General features: G+C 42.7%; 1 protein-coding gene across 10 annotated transcripts in view; it reads left to right on the top strand.

The window, feature by feature from the left end:
* Positions 1-18,447, top strand: part of ATPAF1 (ATP synthase mitochondrial F1 complex assembly factor 1) — a 60,498-nt gene that overhangs the window by 24,238 nt on the left and 17,813 nt on the right. For 4 of the 10 annotated variants that reach the window (XM_001108586.5, XM_077958294.1, XM_077958310.1 and 1 more), the window contains one exon: positions 7,074-10,320. In XM_001108586.5, the coding sequence (XP_001108586.2) occupies positions 7,074-7,268 (195 nt within the window). In that variant the 3' untranslated portion in view covers positions 7,269-10,320. Of the gene's footprint in view, positions 1-7,047; positions 10,321-13,982; positions 14,429-16,051; positions 16,158-17,255; positions 17,374-18,447 lie in introns of those variants that run through there. The other 6 variants (XR_013402367.1, XM_028834098.2, XR_013402359.1 and 3 more) reach the window with 5 other exon arrangements.

Raw genomic sequence — 18,447 nt, forward strand, 5'->3', positions numbered from 1 at the left:
CTGCCAAAGCTGGTGAGAGAGAATTTCAGAGAGCTACATATACATTGTTTCTTACTTATTTTAAAGTTGACAGTAAAGTTGTCTTGCTCAAGATCTTCCAATCTGAAGTTAGTACAGATCCTCAATCATTTATTCACAATTCTGAAACCCATGGGCTCTGAGAACAAAATGTTTTTGTTCTCATTTGATCACAAAATGTTTTTGTTCTCATCTGATCACAAAACTTGAACTCATTTGGTAACTGAATCTTTAAACTGATGTGAAACTACTTATATAACTAATCCCACTTGGTGTGGTGTATTATGCATTTTACTAGGGAAATATTAATGTGTTTGAATGTGGGGAGTCACATAATATACAGTTATACAGTATCTATACCTATTATCTTTCTAAAATTCAATAATTCTGAATCTAAGACACATCAGGCCCTAAAGGTTTCAGATAAGGGATTGTAGACAAGTAAATTACGGCTTCTTAATTATAGGGAAGAGTTGTATGGAAGCCTGGGATAGCTCTCAATATTTTATCTTCCTTCATACTGTTCATTTGTACAACATTCATCATTTATAGTGTTTTTCTTTCCTCCTTTTCCCATTCCTAGATGAGAATCACTGAGATAGAGCATTGACCATATGCTCATAGCTGATGGTGCCCATTGTGTTCTCTCTGCACATCCAGGTGCCAGGAGCAGTGTTGTGATTACTGTATATTGTTTATCTAGTCCTTGCTCATTTCAGCCACATTTATCTGGCAGAGGTTAAGTTCAGAATGTCCCCAAACAGTGGACACTTTCCCCTAACAGTCTTCATTACAGCACCCACTTATTTTTTCTCTTTCTCTTACCAGCTGCATAGGGAGAAAGAAGTGATATCACTCAGCTGATATCTCACAGTAGCAGTGACCCACAAAACTAGGACACAATGAGGCTTCTACTTCCCTGTTATTCTTGAAGCTATTCAGTTCCATCTCTCCCATTCTTCCTTCCATGTTAACCCTTCCATTCATCACATTCAACTGAAAGTTAGCCACAATTCTGCCTGAGAATATGGAATTGCCATTAACTGAGATAGGTAAGATTGCAGGAGGAATAGGCTTGACAGGAAAATCAGGAGCTCACTTTTGGATGTGTTAAATCTGAGATGCCTATTAGTACCCAAGTAGTAGACAATTAGATATATGAGCCTGGACTTCATGGGAGAGGTCCAGGCTGGAGATGTAAATATGGGAGTTGTCAGCATACAGATTGTACTTAAAACCATGGGACTGAATGAAATCAACCAAGGATGTAAGTAAAAATAGAGAAGAGAAGAGATCTAAGAACTGAGAGAAGGGTCTCCATCCCTGGAGAGATGAAGAAGCATCAGCAAAGATTAAGAAGGAATGGCCGTGAGGTAGAAGGAAAATTAAGATGGTAGAATGCCCTGGAAGATAAAAGTGAATGTTTCAAGGAATAGGGACTGCTCAACTCACCAAATCTCCCTTGTTTATTAGGGCAAATGAGATGAGGACTGAGAATTTACTGATTTCACAAACACGGAAGTCACTGGGGGCCTTATAAGAGCAGTTTCATAAAAGTGTGATTGGAGTAGATTTAAGAGAAGATAGAAAGACAAACTGAAGAATCAGCATAGAAACTCAAGGGGCATTTCTATAAAGGGAAGGAGAGAATGGGGTATTAGCTGGAGGTGGAGAAGTGCACCCAAGAGTATCTTTTGTTTCAAATATGAGAAAGATAACATATTTGTATGCTGATGGGAAAGGTCCAGTTGAGGCTGGGCACAGTGGCTCATGCTTGTAATCCCAGCATTTTGAGAGGCCAAGGTGGGTGGATCACTTGAGCTCAGGAGTTTGAGACCAGTCTGGCCAACATGATGAAGCCCTGTGTCTACAAAAAATACAAAAATGAGCCAGGCATGGTGGCATGCACTTGTAATCTCAGCTGCTCGGAAGGCTGAAGTAGTAGGATCATTTACGCCCCAGCAGGAAAGGTTGCAGTGAGCCGAGATTGCACCATTGCACTCCAGCCTGAGCGACAGACCCAGACCCTGTCTCAAAAAAAAAAAAAAGACAGATCCAGTAGAGAGGGAAATGTTGATGATACAGAAGAAAGCAGGGAGAAGTGATATTTTTGAGTGGGCAAGTCTGGTAATGAGGGGTTGATCTTTACCAGGAATAAGATAGCAGGAGAGAAGCCAGAGTGTAAGGACACTGTACAATTAGATGGATAGAGGTAGTGGTATGAGTTTCCTGCAGATTGCTCAGTGAGAAGAAAGAAAAGTTATCAGTTGAAAGCAAGGTTGGAAAAGTGTTGGACATTTGAGTCAAAAAAAGGAAGTACAAAATTGTTGTCTAGGACAAGCGTCAGCAAACTATACAGCCTATGGGCCAAATCCAGCCCACTGCTTGTTGTTATAACGCCCACGAGTTAAGAGTGTTTTCTGCCTCTTTAAATGATTAGGGGGAAAACCTTTTTTTTTTTTTTTTTGACCAGGCTGGAGTGCAGTGGCACAATCTCGGCTCACTGCAACCTCCACCTCCCAGGCTCAAGCAGTTTTCCTGCCTCAGCCTCCTGAGTAGCTGAGATTACAGGCGTGTGCCACCACGCCCGGCTAATTTTTGTATTTTTAGTAGAGACAGGGTTTCACCATGTTGGCCAAGCTGGTCTCGAACTCCTGACCTCAGGTAATCCACCCACCTCAGCCTTCAGAAGTGCTGGGATTACAGGCGTAAGCCACCACGCCGGGCCAAAATCTCTTTATTCTTAAAGAAATACAGAAATTGTTTAATAATAAAAGCTATTATTAAAGAAAAATAGTATTTCAAGTTTTATTAGAACACAGCCATGTTCATTTATTTACGTATTATCTATGGTCTGAAGGAAGTTAAAGGTGAATGCAAAGAAATGATTATTGACCATGGAATGGAAGCTGGATAATGAGGAAAGTGAAAATATAAGGGAGGTTAGAGACAGTAAGAATTATGAGTCCTAATGGGTTGTGGCAGTTGGAAGTGAGCTGGAAAGATAGGACATAATTTGACCATGCGAGTGAGTGACAATATAGAGATTGTACTATATTTTTTGGTCTTCGGCAGAGCACAGCATCTAATCATATTAAAAGTGGATCCTAGAGGTCAGAGGAGGCCCATTCTGCTGTTTGCCATTTTTACCACCTCACTCTGGTGGTCTCAAACTGCTGCAATTGTTAAAATTTGCTTCCTGGCCTTTTAACATTTGACAGCATATAAGACAATACATATTTGCCTTGTATAAATCAGCTTGACTGTGAGGTTCCAATGTAGTATAGAACTAGACATGTTAGAACTTGTTGTACATGACTTAGAGAAACTTAGAAGTATAACATGAATATATGATCCCCTGTATACTCACACATGAACTGTGCACTTTAGGCATAGTATTTCCAACTGTGGTAAAGCGTTAATGTCAAATGAATCGACATACATGGAGACTAGAGATTTCTTCCAAACTAACTAACTTTAATGCTAAAAACTAATGGAATATTTAAAAATCTAGCTTTATTTGCCTCCACATCTATGTCAATGGATGATTTCATTGAAATGCAGTAAGTGCTAGGATAGACATGCAGAAGGTTCTAGGGATAGAGAGTGGGGCAGTATCCCTGGGCCAAAGGGAGTAATATTTCCTGGGGATGACACCGGACTGAACCTTCAAATAGCAGGAGTTTAGCCTGATAAAGAAGGAGAGAAATGTTTCAGACAGAGGGAATAGCATAAGGAAACACTAAGAGACATAAAATGACTTGGAGTATTGTAAAGAGTTTGGTATCACTTGTGTGTGTATGTATGTGTCTGTATATAAGGTTTGGTGGTTTGCGTTTAGAGATTTGGCTTTACCCTGAGGGCATGAAAAGAGTCATTAAAGGGTTTGAACAGAAAAGAACCCATAAAGAGTTGGATTTTAAGACCTAGCCTATTAATTATTAACCTTAATTATTTGCTTCCTAAACATTCTGTAGTTCAAGTCTAGTCAGTATGATAATTTAGAAGTCAGTTGCAATAGTCTGCACAAGAAGTGGTGAAAACTTGAACTACAGCAGTGGTAGTAGAGACGGAGGAAAGAGAATGACCCCAGGAATATGTAGGGAATAAAATAGGCAGGACTTGGTGTGTTGATTGTAGATTTGAAAATTGAAAGGGAGGAATCAAGTTTGTTAAAATACCTCTTTATTGAGCAGCACAGGGAGTTAGTATATTTATCTTATTGGGTCTTGGAAAAGGAGGAGACTGTTGCTTCATGTTGAGAGCCAAGAGAATAAAAGGCAGGGGGAGAATAAGGGCTGGTGGGGGTTGCCTTTCTATAACCCTCCATGAGAGATAGACATCTCTCCCTGTGTCTTACTTTCCTACTCACTGTACTAGTGGTCTTCAAACTTCTTTTTTTTTTTCTTTCATCCAGGCTGGAGTGCAGTGGCTAGATCTCAGCTCACTGCAAGCTCTGCCTCCTGGGTTCCTGCTGCCTCAGCCTCCCGAGTAGCTGGGACTACAGGTGCCCACCACCACGCCCAGCTAATTTTGTTTCTGTATTTTTCATAGAGACAGGGTTTCACCATGTTAGCCAAGATGGTCTCAATCTCCTGACCTCGTGATCCGCCTGCCTTGGCCTCCCAAAGTGCTGGGATTATAGGTGTGAGCCACCACGCTCAGCCCAAACTTCTTTTTAAAGTAGTAGGAAGACCCCTTTATCCAAACAAAATCTTACTATGTAAAACCCCAGGATATGACAGCTAAAACAGAGGTGAAGGGACCTGAGGCACTTCCACAGAGCCCCAAGGACTCTACAGAATAGTTTGAACACCAGTGTTCTAGGTGAACACAGCTGAACTTACTCCTGCCTTCACCACCCCAAGCTTCAGATAAAAGTTGATGTCAGAGGCCCTGTAGCCCAGGGACTGAGAGAGTGGTGGTATCCTCAGATTATAGCAGTGCACTTGCTTTAGAAATGATTTGCTCTTGAGGCATGTGTGAATTTAAGAAAGGTAAAATAGATGAAGTATTTATTGGCCTTAATCAATCTTAATTATCTTGCCGTACCAGAAACAGCAGGATGAATTGGGGGGAATACCAACCAGGGAGTCTAGAGGTCTAGTCCTGGCTGTGACCTTGGCTGGCCACTTGACCTTGAGCCCATCCCTGAACTTCATCTGCCTTGGTTTCCTAGCCTATTAAATGAGAACTGGGTGATCTCTGAGGTCCCTTCTAGCTCTAAAATTCTATTAATTTGAAGTAGCCAGCTTTTTGGGAAAAGATTTTTGATTGAAGATGCAGTCTCAGAGATTAGTGCCTGCTCATGAGAAATGTCCTGAAAGTCCCACAGAGGGAACAGAGGTGGAGCACAGCCTATTTTATTTATAAACCCGTCTTCATCATTCTCTAGCTAGACATAGCATACTTTTGGCAGTAAGTTTTTAGTGGGGATTTTCCATGACCTTTTGAGGTTTAATTTTGGCCATATGAACACGGTGATAATGGACAAGTACCTCTGGCCAACTAGAACTGCAGAATGTATAGCAAAAGTAGGAGATGTCTGAGGTGACTCATTTGCAAAGTTTGAGAGTGTAGCCTATGTTCTAACCCCCATCTCTGTCATTTTTTAATTTTTATTTTTATTTAATTTTGTTTTAGAGATAGAGTCTTGCTCTGTTACCCAGGCTAGAGTGTACTGGCATGACCATAGCTCAGTGCGGCCTCCAACTCCTGGGCTCAAGCGATCTTCCTGCCTCAGCCTCCCGAGTAGCTAGGACTACAGGCTCGTGCCACCACATCTGGCTAATTTCTCTGCCTCTGTCATGTAGAGTGGCCTGCTCACCATTTCTCTGCTACTGAGCTTTAAAGAAGGTGGCCCATTCTCTTCCCTGAGCCTTTGCTGATGTATTAGTTATAAATGGCTGCATAACAAATTACTACAAAACCTAGTGGCTTAAAACAAGAAACATTTATTACCTCACAGTTTCTAGAGTAGCAGCTTAGCTGAGTGGTTCTGGCTCAGAGTCTCACAAGGTTGCTGTCAAGATGTTATCTAGGGGTACAGTCATCTGAAGGCTGATTGGGCTTGAGCATCCACATCCAGCCCCACTCATATGGCTCTTGGCAGAGGCCTCATGTTTTCATCATGTTTCTCCATAGGGCTGCCTGAGTGTCCTCACTACATGGCAACTGACTTTTCCCAGAGCAAGAAAATTAGCAAGAGAGAAGTTACAACCTTTATGGCTTGATAGCAGAAATCATTGTCCATCATTTTTCATTTTTTCAAAGTCCTTTCTTTTTTTTTTTAAGAGAGAGGGACTCACTACATTACCCAGACAGGCTCAAGCAATCCTCCTACCTCAGCCTCCTAAGTAGCTTGGACTACAGGCTCACACCAATGCCCCCAACCATTTTGTCATAGTCTACTTGTTAGAGGGAAGTCATTGAGTATAGCCCTCACTCAAGGAAAGGGAAATTAGGCTCCATCAAAGGGAGGAGTATCATAAAATTTGTGGGCAAATTTTAAAACCATCACAGCTGGCTCTGGGAGTACTTTTCTGACCAAGGTAGTATCATAACAGGTTTTATTCAAGTGTATATCTGGTTAGTCAAGAACTCAGTTCTCACTCACAAACTGGTCCTTAGAGCTGGGTAACTATTGCTCTCTATTTCCCCCTTGAGATATATTTAACAGTTATTAAGGAACTGGATGAAGAGAAATAATGTGAACATGCACATTAATTTATTCAGTAAACATTTACCAGATGTCACTCTGCAGAGATATAAAACAAACCAGTCTATGTCTTTGAGGAATTTGTACTAGGGAAAATAGACAAAAAAAGAAGAGGAAAAATACAATACAGTGTGATAAATACTATGATAGTGGTAAGCACAGGATGATTTGGTACACAGAGAAGGGGCACCTAGCCAAGACTAGGGACGTCAAGAAGTTAGGGAAACTTTCTGGAAGTGGTGACTCCTGGGCGAGGGCCCCCACCCACCACACAACTCAGACAAGAGCTTTGTGACCCTGTGCAAGAAAAGACCTCATTATTCTTTTTACCTTACAGAATGTTGCTGAGGCACAGTGCATTGCCAACCAAGTTCAGCTCTTCTATGCTACTGATCGGAAAGAGACCTACGGGTTAGTGGAGACCTTTAACCTCAGACCAAATGAGTTCAAATATATGTCTGTCATCGCTGAATTGGAGCAAAGCGGGCTTGGAGCAGAACTGAAATGTTCCCAGAACCAAAATAAGACTTAGAACTGTACAGGTTGGCCCTTCACCTAGTAGACTCAGCCCTGGATAGTCTAGAGCCCACCCCCTCCTCAGGAACTCAAGAGCTCAGCATTTATAATGAGCAATTGGTAATGAGTTGCCCTGTGTGCTTATCGCAAGCAGTCATGGAGATGAGCCCTATTAATTGATGTTCAGGAACGAAGGTACCTAAACATTCTGATAATTATCTCAGCATACTTGAGGTTTCCTTTATTAAGTGTTCGAGGTTATAACAAGAGACAGACAAGGACCTATAAGACAGTTGACTTGGTTTTGCACAGTGTAACAGCGCAGTTGCATTCTGGCCACTTTGACCTCATAGCTCCTAAATGATGAGTTTGTCATTTTTATGAACTCATGACAGGATAATAAGGTTGAAGACCTGCTGTAGTTAGATAGGGGCTTTAATGCTTCCCATGCACCGGTCATCTGGACAAAAGCATAAGCCAAACATCCTGTTTAAACTGTAGAATAACCAGATAGTCCCATCAGGATAAAGACTTCATCTAGATGATGCCCCTCAGAGATGCCTTTAGTGTAGCTGGCTTGGGGTATCAGCATATTTGAGGTATAGTTAGATAAACGGTACAGGGTCTGCATACTGTTAAACCATAGTTTGTGGCACCCGCTTCTCTAACTCCACCTGTTAGAAGCTATGTGTTTGAAGGAATAAATCAGTGCAGTGTAAATAAAATGCTTTTGTAAGGAGAAGATTAATCCAGGTTTGCATGATTTTTTTAAAAACAACTCTAAACATGATACAAAAAAGTGGGTGAAAGTAAATGTTCCCAGAATGGATGTGGGGAAAATATAGCAATAATTTTTTTTTTAAAGTTTGGCTTACAATGTTTGTTATACAAAATAATGAAATCTAAGTTATGTACTGTCTGTAGTATCAGGGCTATGGGCTGATTTTATCAAAACTCATCTTGGGACTGAACAATTGCTTGGAATACCAGAAATAAGAAAGTTGTTCTCCAGAGCTGGAAACCCATCTTTTGTTTGTAATGTCACTGTTGTGGCTCCAAGCTCAGTGATAGGAAAGGACGGTGGTTACACACCAGCCTTCTGAACCCAAGGCCCCCAGTATTGTTGTCAGCTGCCTTTACTGTGGCATTTCTTTCTCTTTCTTTGTTTCCTGAGATGAAGTCTCACTCTGTCTTGCCCAGGCTGGAGTACAGTGGCACAATCTCAGCTCGCTGCAACCTCTACCTCCCTGGTTCTAGCAATTCTCCTGCCTCAGCCTCCTGGGGAGCTAGGATTACAGGCGCATGCCACCATACCTGGCTTATTTTTGTATTGTTGTAGAGACAGGGTTTCACTATGTTGGCCAGGCTGGTCTCGAACTCCTGGCCTCAAGTGATCCACCACCTTGCTCTCCCAAAGTGCTGGGATTACAGGTGTGAGCCACCGTGCCTGGCCTGACATTTTTTTATTGATCTAACGTGCTCCACTCTGCTGTTCCTGCCTAAGATCTGGTTGTATGACACTGAATGTGATGAGTGGGAATTTAAGCAGTATTTGCAGCTTGTGTCTGTGTGTTTTCTTCCTTCCAGAAGAATTTTTATAGGTGGAGCCTGTCCCTAAGCTCTTAAAATAGGATAGACCTCCCACTGTTCTCTGAGCTGTGTCTATTTTGTTGCACCTTTGAGTCTCTGTATTGAGAGAGACAGTATTTTTTTTAAACTGGGGAAGCTGCTATCCTTTCACTATTTCTCTAAAGGTTGAGCTGTTAACTAATGCAAATTCTGGACCTGCTTCTGGTCCTGGCAGTTTATCTTTTGAGAAACTTGAGTCTTATCTGCCCTGCCATTTTCATTAAATGCCTTCTGACCTTCTGAATGTTTTGGGTCCCAAGAATTTTTGACATCAGATGGGGTCGTTTTTATGGGTATCCAGTTATGTTTGCCTGTCTTTCCAGATGGACCCAGTTATTAGCCATATATAATACATTGTTACACCTCCACCAGCGGGTGAGGAAATGATGGAAAAAGGAGTAAGAAATGGCTACTCGTTTTAATCATTCCTCCTGGATTTGCCCTCAGTCCCTAACTGCCAAGTAGGATGTGTCCATGGATAATTATGTTGGCCTGACTAAAGTACCATGTAGCTGTTCTTTATATTTATTTACATAGAAAGATCTAGCAAAGAACTCAAAGAAAATTGTACCATTTAATCAATAAATTTGTCCCCTGGTGCTAGCATGGTGTTATAGAAAGTGGACAGGCTTTAGAGTTAAGTGAATCTGGGTTCATATGTTAGTGTTGTTATTCATTAGCTCTCTACTGTTGAACAAATTGCTTAAACTATCTAATTCGGGGGGGGTTCCATCTAAAATAGGGATAATAATATCTACCTCATAGATATTATTCTCATAGGATTATTGTGAGAAATAAACTGACTTCACTACAGTAGAAAATAGCAACTACCATCCTTTTCTCTACTTCCCCTGCCCCTCATTAAAGACTAACACAAGTTAGCATTTCAGATGTGTAGATCATTCTTTATTCCAGTTAAAAGAACAAACTTTATCTCATCAGTTCTGAAACTTTAAGATGCAGTAGCATCACCTAGAATGCTTTTAAAATGCAGATTCTCAGGCATCAACCGTACACCCCCCACCACACACACACACACACACACACACAAAATCAAGAATCTGTGCAGAAGGCACTGGGAGTCTACTTGTTAATATGTGCTCCAGATGATTCTGATGTAGGTAATTAGCCAGCCACACTTTGAGAACCATTGCCTTATTTATTCTTTACAAAAATGTACATTGTCAGGTCTTTCTTTCCTGTGGATGCTAATTATAGGATATTTAGGTTCCTCTGTTCTTTGTCTCCCATAGTGGCCCCCTTTGCAAACTCCAAATACATTATATTTATTTATTCTTGTGTCTTTTTTCCCCCACTAGACTGTGAGCTCCTTGAGGGCCAGGATTTATCTCTGTTCCCAGTGCCAAGGACATGGCCTGGACCATAGAAGATACTCAGTTTTTTGTTGAATAAATAGGTAATATGGATTTCAACCAAAACATTGTCTTGTGTATGTACCTACATGTAAATACTCTAGATTTAAAAGAATCTCTTAATACACATAGATCGAGAATTTGTTGAGTAGGAATATTTGTAAACCAAGATACCAAGTTATACACAGTCTCTGTACCTCACAATCCACTGGCATTACCTCGCTGGACCATTACACAGTACAACTTAACAGTTGCTCACAGAGCATCTATTCTGCAGCCACTATGTTAAGTGCTGGACACAGAAAGATGAGTAGGTATGATTCCTGCTCTCAAGCTCTGTTTTAGCCACTGCCTGTTTCTCTCTTGCCTCTGATTCAATGCCTCACACCAACACCTGATTATAGTTTGCTTTGTCTAGTTCTTGGATGTTCATACTGGTACTTCTTTCTTCTCCAACCAGTTTGGAAGCTGGAGCCACATATTTGGTTTTGCACTCTCCATACTGACCTTTTGTTCAGTCTTGGAGAAGAGGTACTAATGCCCACTTCCTAGTCATTTGATTTGGCATTGAGTCAGCATTCATTCACACTTACTGAGCACCTGTTTGCCAAGCACTGTTATTAGAAACTGGATAATATAGCAATGAACATGGCAAATAAGGCCCCTGTTCTCATGTAGTTTATATTCTTGTAAAGAAGACAAGTAAACCAATAAAATTATTTCACTTACTGGTAGTGTTATGAAAATTAAAAAATAATATTATAGACTATGGAGTGGAGGCAATGACTTAATGGTCAGGAGAGTCATCTCTGCAGCAGTGGCAGCTGATACATGAGCTGGGGAAAGAGAACCAGGTAAAGAGAACAGCAAGTGTTAAACACCCTGGAGCAGAGCCAAGCTAAGAATGCTTGTTTCTGTGGCCGGGCGCGGTGGCTCAAGCCTGTAATCCCAGCACTTTGGGAGGCCGAGACGGGCGGATCACGAGGTCAGGAGATCGAGACCATCCTGGCTAACACGGTGAAACCCCGTCTCTACTAAAAAATACAAAAAACTAGCCGGGCGCGGTGGCAGGCGCCTGTAGTCCCAACTACTCGGGAGGCTGAGGCAGGAGAATGGCGTGAACCCGGGAGGCGGAGCTTGCAGTGAGCTGAGATCCGGCCACTGCACTCCAGCCTGGGCGGCAGAGCGAGACTCCGTCTCAAAAAAAAAAAAAAAAAAAAACTTGTTTCTGGACAGATACAAAGATTCAGTATCTACCCTTTAGGAGCCCACAGTTCAGCGGCATGACCTGACATGAATGATTACAATACAAGACATATCGATCAATGCCATCTCAGAAGAGGCAAAGAGATTTAAGGAACTCTCCCACATGCTATGGAGGATGCAAAGCTTGCCAGTCTCTGGTACCCACCCAAGAGGCACTTATGGCTGAATGGGGAATAATGGGTAGACAGTGTTAAAATCTCAAAGGCCATGTGTTTCTTGCAAGAGACAAGAGGTACTCTGGGTTCGGTGCTGGCCTCCCAAGCTGCAGTCACGTACTACATAACAATGTTTTGGTCAAGTTGGATTGCATATGCAACTGCGGTCCCATGAGATTATAATGGAGCTGAAAAATTCCTATTGCCTAGTGACATCATGGCTGTAGTAATGTTATAGCACAATGCATTACGTATTTGTGGTGATGCTGGTGTAAATCTGTACTTCAAGTCCTATAAAAGTATAGTGTATAGGGGCCGGGTACAGTGGCTCACACCTGTAATCCCAACACTATGGAAGGCTGAGGCAGGTGGATCCCTTGAGTTTAGAAGTTCGAGACCAGCCTGGACAGCATAGCAAGACCTCATTTCTACAAAAAAATTTAAAAATTAACTGAGCGTCGTGGTGCACACCTGTAGTCCCAGCTACTCAGGAGGCTAAGGTGGGAGGTTCACTTGAGCCCAGGAGGTTGAGGCTACAGTGAGCTGGGATCACACTACTACACTCCAGCCTGGACGACAGAGCAAGACCCTATCTCAAAAAATAAAAAGGTATAGTGCATAAAATTATGTACAGTACATAATGCTTGATAGTAGTAAATGATTATTACTGGTTTATGTATTTACTACACTTTATCATTTAGAGTGTGCTCCTTCTACATATAAAAAATACTAAGTCAATTGCAAAACAGCCTCAGGCAGGTCTCTCAGGAATTATTCCAGAAGAAGGCCTTGTTCTTATAGGAGAGGACAGCTCCATGTGTGTTATTGCCCCTGGGTACCTTCCAGTGGGACAAGCTGTAGAGATGGAAGTCAGTAATGTTGATGATCCTGACCCTGTGTAGGCCTAGGCTAATGTACGTGTTTTTGTCTTAGCTTTTAACCAAAACATTTAAAAAGTGAAAAATAAAATTTTTTAATAGAAAAAAGCTTATAGAATAAAGATAGAAAATATTTCGTATAGCTATGCAGTGTGTTTGTTTTAAGCTAAGTGTAATTATAAAATAGTCGAAAAGTTTTAAAAATTAAAAGGTTTATAAAGTTAAAAAGTTATAGTAACCTAAGGTTATTGAAGAAAGAAAAATATTTTTATAGATTTGTGTATAGTGTTTATAAAGCCTACTGTAGTGTACAGTAATGTCCTCCTCAGTCTTCACATTCACTCAAAACTCACTCACTGACTCACCCAGAACAACTTCCAGTCCTGCAGACTCCATTCATTGTAAATGTCGTATACAGCAGGATCATTTTTTATCTTATACTGTATTTTTACTGTACCTTTTCTATGTTTAGATATGTATAGATAAGTATTTACCATTATATTACAGTTGCCCACAGTATTCAGCACAGTAATATTCTGTACAGGTTTGCAGCCTAGGAGCAATAGGCTATATACCATCTAGGTTTGTGTAAATACATCCTATGATGTTTGCACAACAACCAAATCACCTAATGATACATTTCTCAGTGTAGTCCCCACTGTTAAGCAACGCTTGACTGTATACACATTAACAGTAACCACTAAAAAAAACCAAAAACAAAACACAATAACCAGTAGCATTTACTAAGGGCTGACCGTATACCAGGCACTGTGCTAAGTCCTTACATGGCTTATCTCAATCCTACCAACCCTATGAGGTTGGCAGGAACCTGCTGGTCGGTGACATGTGCTGCTCTCTCCTTGTACCCTTCTGCCCCAACTCCAGCTCAGAAAAGAAAGCAACCAGCCAGGCACAGTGGCTCATACCTGTAATCCCAACACTTTGGGAGGCCAAGGTGGGCGGATCGCTTGAGACCAGGAGTTAGAGACCAGCCTGGTCAACGTAACGAAACCCCGTCTCTACTAAAAATACAAAAATTAGCTGGGCATGGTGGCACACACCTGTAATCCCAGCTACTCAGGCTGAGGTACAAGAATCACTTGAACCTGGGAGGTAGAGGTTGCAGTGAGCCCAGACTGTGCCACTGCACTTCAGCCTGGGTGATAGAGTGAGCCCCTTTCTCAAAAAAAAAAAAAAAAAAAAAAGTCATGGTTGGCTCTGGAACCAGCCCTGAGAAACATGTCTTCCAATTTTCTTGCTGGTAACTAAAGAACAAAATGCATGCATTATGTACCTCTGATTCCTCCAGACAATTTTGCAAGACATCATGTTCTAACTAGGGAGGACTTCTTTTGGAGAACTTTGGTCTTGTCAATTCTTCTGATGTGACAGATTGATAACAACATCTTTATCCTTGTTCTGCTAAAAGGGAGAGCTGGAGCACAGAAAGGGAAGAGATGACTTCAAGGTTGCTGTCTGCATCAGGAGCCAACCCAGGAATAGATGACTGCCCATGCTCCACACTTAATAGGATCATTTGTAATGTCCACTGAGCTGGCTCATTCTTCACATTCACTTGAACAGGGCTACTTCTGAGGTCTTCAGGCTTTAGGAACTGGAATATCTACAAGAAAAATTAGTTCAAACCACTTATGAATCGTGACAGGTTCCCCAGAGCTTTCAGGACAAAGTCCTTTTAGATCAGCTCACAGGAGCTTCAGGATCCAGTGCATGGTGTCTTCTCCAGGCTCATTTTGTGCCTCTCCTACCCACTCCTTTGGCTCCAGCCATTCTGGATGACTTGCAGTTCCCTAAACACATTGTGCTCTTCCTACCTCTGTTCTGCTCTTTTCAAATACATTTGCCTGCTTCAAATACCTATTCCTCCTTAAGTTAATTCAAAGCTTCACTGTAGTATCTCTATGAGAAGCCTTCCCTGAGACCTATTCCCTTCCACATGGCCCCCCTGCAAGCCTGGCTTCCCCACCAGACTGAATAGCCCTTGGAGACTGGGATCATATCTTACTGGACATTATATTCCAAGTGTCCAACACGAGACCTGGTAGAGAGGGATAAGATACTCTGTGGATGCTGAATAAACTCCGTTTGAGTGACCACTAAACTCAGACCACCCAAGTCTACAAATATTGCTTGCAAAGTGAGATCCAGCTCTGACAAACACATTGTGGTTATGTCCCAGCCCAAGACAGTGGTCATTTTGCTTGCTCTTATTGCAGAGGCTACATGTGGAAAACCAAGCCAAGGGGCGAACAGAGAAGGCAGTCAGGTCCAGGGTTTGTAAGCAGAAAGAACTGAGAGATGATGATGAACAAACTTTTGGAGCAAAACAATTAAGTACCAGGCTGTCACTTTCAAATTCTTGTCTTGCCTTGCCAAACCTTAACATTAAAAAAGACCTGGTTGGGCGCGGTGGCTCACGCCTGTAATCCCAGCACTTTGGGAGGCTGAGGCGGGCGGATCACGAGGTCAGGAGATCGAGACCATCCTGGCTAACATGGTGAAGCCCCATCTCTACTAAAAATACAAAAAATTAGCCAGGCATGGTGGCGGGCACCTGTAGTCCCAGCTACTCAGGAGGCTGAGGCAGGAGAATGGTGTGAACCCGGGAGGCGGAGTTTGCAGTGAGCCAAGATTGCACCACTGCACTCCAACCTGGGGGACAGAGCAAGGCTCAGTCTCCAAAAAAACAAAAAAGACCTTACAGGCTAAGTGTGGTGGCTCATGCCTGTAATCCTAGCACGAGGTGGGCGGATCACCTGAAGTCAGGAGTTCGAGACCAGCCTGGCCGACATGGTGAAACCCCATCTCTACTAAAAATACAAAAATTAGCCAGGCATGGTGACAGGAGCCTGTAATCCCAGCTACTCAGGAGGCTGAGGCAGGAAAACTGCTTGAACCCGGGAGGGGAGGTTGCAGTGAGCCAAGATCGCGCTATTGCACTCCAGCCTGGTCAACAAAGTGAGACTCTGTCTCAAAAAAAAAAAGGTTGAGGGACGGCCGGGCGTGGTGGCTCACACCTGTAATCCCAGCACTTTGGGAGGCCAAGGAGGGCAGATCACCAAGTCAGGAGATTGAGACCATCCTGGCCAACATGGTGAAACCCTGTCTCTCCTAAAAATATAAAAATTAGCTGGGTTTGGTGCCTATAATCCCAGCTACTCGGGAGGCTGAGGCAGGAGACTGGCTTGAGCCAGGGAGTCAGAGGTTGCAGTGAGCCAAAGCCTGGCGACAGAGCAAGATTCCATCTCAAAAAAAAAAAGACCTTACAGACTATCCAATCACCAGTTTTCAAACTGTGCTTCGAGAAATCCCCAAAGTCCAGAGCTGGGGACCTTGGGAGTCTGACCCCCCAACTCAACCAGAGAATCTGTGTTTTATTTATGGGGCTTCTCATAAGCTGTCATCTGAAGAAACAGTTTTCAAGAAAGACTGAAAAAAAACCCTGGTCTAGTCTAATTCTCCCACCTACCATTGTAGGCCTCCCTACAGCACCACTAAGCCGTTGGACAACTGTTTAAAATTTTCCCGGGGACTGGAACTCTCTACCTGCTAACTGACCTGCACCATGCTGAGACAGCTCTGAGTAAGTCAGTTCTTCCCCACCCCTAGCCAAAATCTGGCCTCTTCTCACTACCCTCACCTCCTTCTGCCTGTTGTAGATGGAACCTCCCAGGAGAGTCTTCACTTTTCCACCTAACCACCTCTCCTGCTGATAAGCAAAAATAACTCTCAAGTTGCTTTGGCATCTCTTCAGCAGAACTGTCTGTCTTTAGTTATATGACCCAAAACCCCAGCCCCTCACCCTCTGGCTCACCTGCATCTGGACAGACTAGCCAGTGTCACCAGTGTCTGCCTCACAGTTGGAGCCCGGAGTTGAGCCCAAGATGCTCTTGTGGGGTATTCAGAGTGGATTCTGGGTGGCCATCCCTTGAGAGTTGGCATGGTCCACCTGGAAGTCATTTCCCCACATAGCCACTTACTGAAGTCATCTCACTGACTCCACCTTTCCTGGCCTTTGTCTTTATTCCCACCTTGCTATCTTCCCATAATCTGTTGTCAAACATTGCTTTTCCTGCCTGGAACTTTAGTCCTTTGGACCTCCACACATAGCCCCATTCCATCTGGCTGGTTTCAGTCCAGTGCTCCCATCACATCTTGACTTGAATCTTCACTCTACTGCCCAGAACCCATGTCCCTCCCAATAGATATGATATTCACGTGACCTTGGTCCTCTTCTACATCTGCCATGGCAGTAACCATAGATTAGTGATGTCCTCTCAAGATCTTCGTTTACCCAAAAAATATTTGCCATGGTTTGAAACAATCACTACTAGGTCATGCTTGATATGTGGTCCACTGTGACCCCACATCATGTTTGTTACTGCTATTTTTACCACACTAACAATATGGTATGGATCCCCATCTTGCACTCTCATTTCTTCAACCCACATTAATTCTCCCATTTTGACCTTGCCTCTGGTCAAGTAAGAAATAGCAGACATGTCTTACATTTTGGCACTAATTTTGCAGGGGAAGAGAGGGAGCAGGGAGGTATTTTGCTGAATCTCACTTGGTGTGTGACCCCCAAAAGACTCTCTGAGATGCCTAAGTTTCTTTCATTTGATCTTTGCAACAATACCTTAAGAGTAATATGATTCCTTTTTTTTTTTTTTTTGGACAGAGTCTCACTCTTGTTGCCCACGCTGGAGTGCAGTGGCGCAATCTCGGCTCACTGCAACCTCTGCCTCCTGGTTCAAGGGATTCTCCTGCCTTAGCCTTCCGAGTAGCTGAGACTACAGGTGTGTGCCACCACGCCCAGCTAACTTTTTGTATTTTTAGTAGAGATGGGGTTTTGCCATGTTGGCCAGGCTGGTCTCAAACTCCTGACCTCTGGTGATCCACCTGCCTCGGCCTCCCAAAGTGCTGGGATTACAGGCATGAGCCACCACACCCGGCCAATATTATTCCCTATTTTACAAATGAGGACACTGGGGAAACAGCATCATAGATGTGAAGAGTCAGGACTAAATTAGAATCCCAGTTCTGCCTTTCGTTCACTGTCTGGCCTTAGACGAGTTATTCAGTCTCTCTGAGCCTTTGTGTTCTCATCTGTAAATAACATAATAATGGACCTATCTCAAAATATAAGAAAGGATTAAATGATGTAGCAAACACAGAGTGCTTAGCACTATAATAAAAGTGCAAAACGGTAGCTGGTTAAGTACCTTTTCAAGGTGCACATCTATACAGAGGAGGAGGAATTTCTGTTTCTGGAACATAAACTTCTCCTAGAACTAGACCTTTCATTTATAGAACATATTTCTTTTGTACTATTTTTCTACACCATGTTTCAATTTTCAGAAAGTCTCTTCCAGGAATTTAGAGAGGCTTGAGCAGTGGTAATCATACCAGACCAGGGCACAGGCATCAGGAATCTGGGAGGTGGGCAGGCGAGCAGGCAGACCCAAAGCCTGGCAGCTAACATCTAGGTCGGAAGCCAGGTAACATCTGGAGTTTTGGGCCAAGGTGCAGGCCTGCCTGATTATTTGTAGATGGCTTATCTGAGACAAAGTTATTCCTGGTTACAGATGTCTATGTATTTAGTTCTTTGGCAACTTATTAAACATAACTGTTTACAGTTTAAAGAGACCAAATCTATCTAACCTTGTCATTTTCCTACCTGGCTGGGCATCAGAAACACCTGATGCACTTGTCAGAGCTGTCCATTCTTGAGCTTCACCATTGAGACATAGATTCTGTTGGCCTGGGGTGGGGCCTGAGAAACTATTAGGTTGGTGCGAAAGTAATTACAGTTTTTGCCATTTATGTCAAAAACGCAATTACTTTCGCACCAACTTAATATTTTTCTTTTC

Source organism: Macaca mulatta, chromosome 1 (genome assembly GCF_049350105.2).
Source record: "Macaca mulatta isolate MMU2019108-1 chromosome 1, T2T-MMU8v2.0, whole genome shotgun sequence".
Taxonomy (NCBI): Eukaryota; Metazoa; Chordata; class Mammalia; order Primates; family Cercopithecidae; genus Macaca; species Macaca mulatta.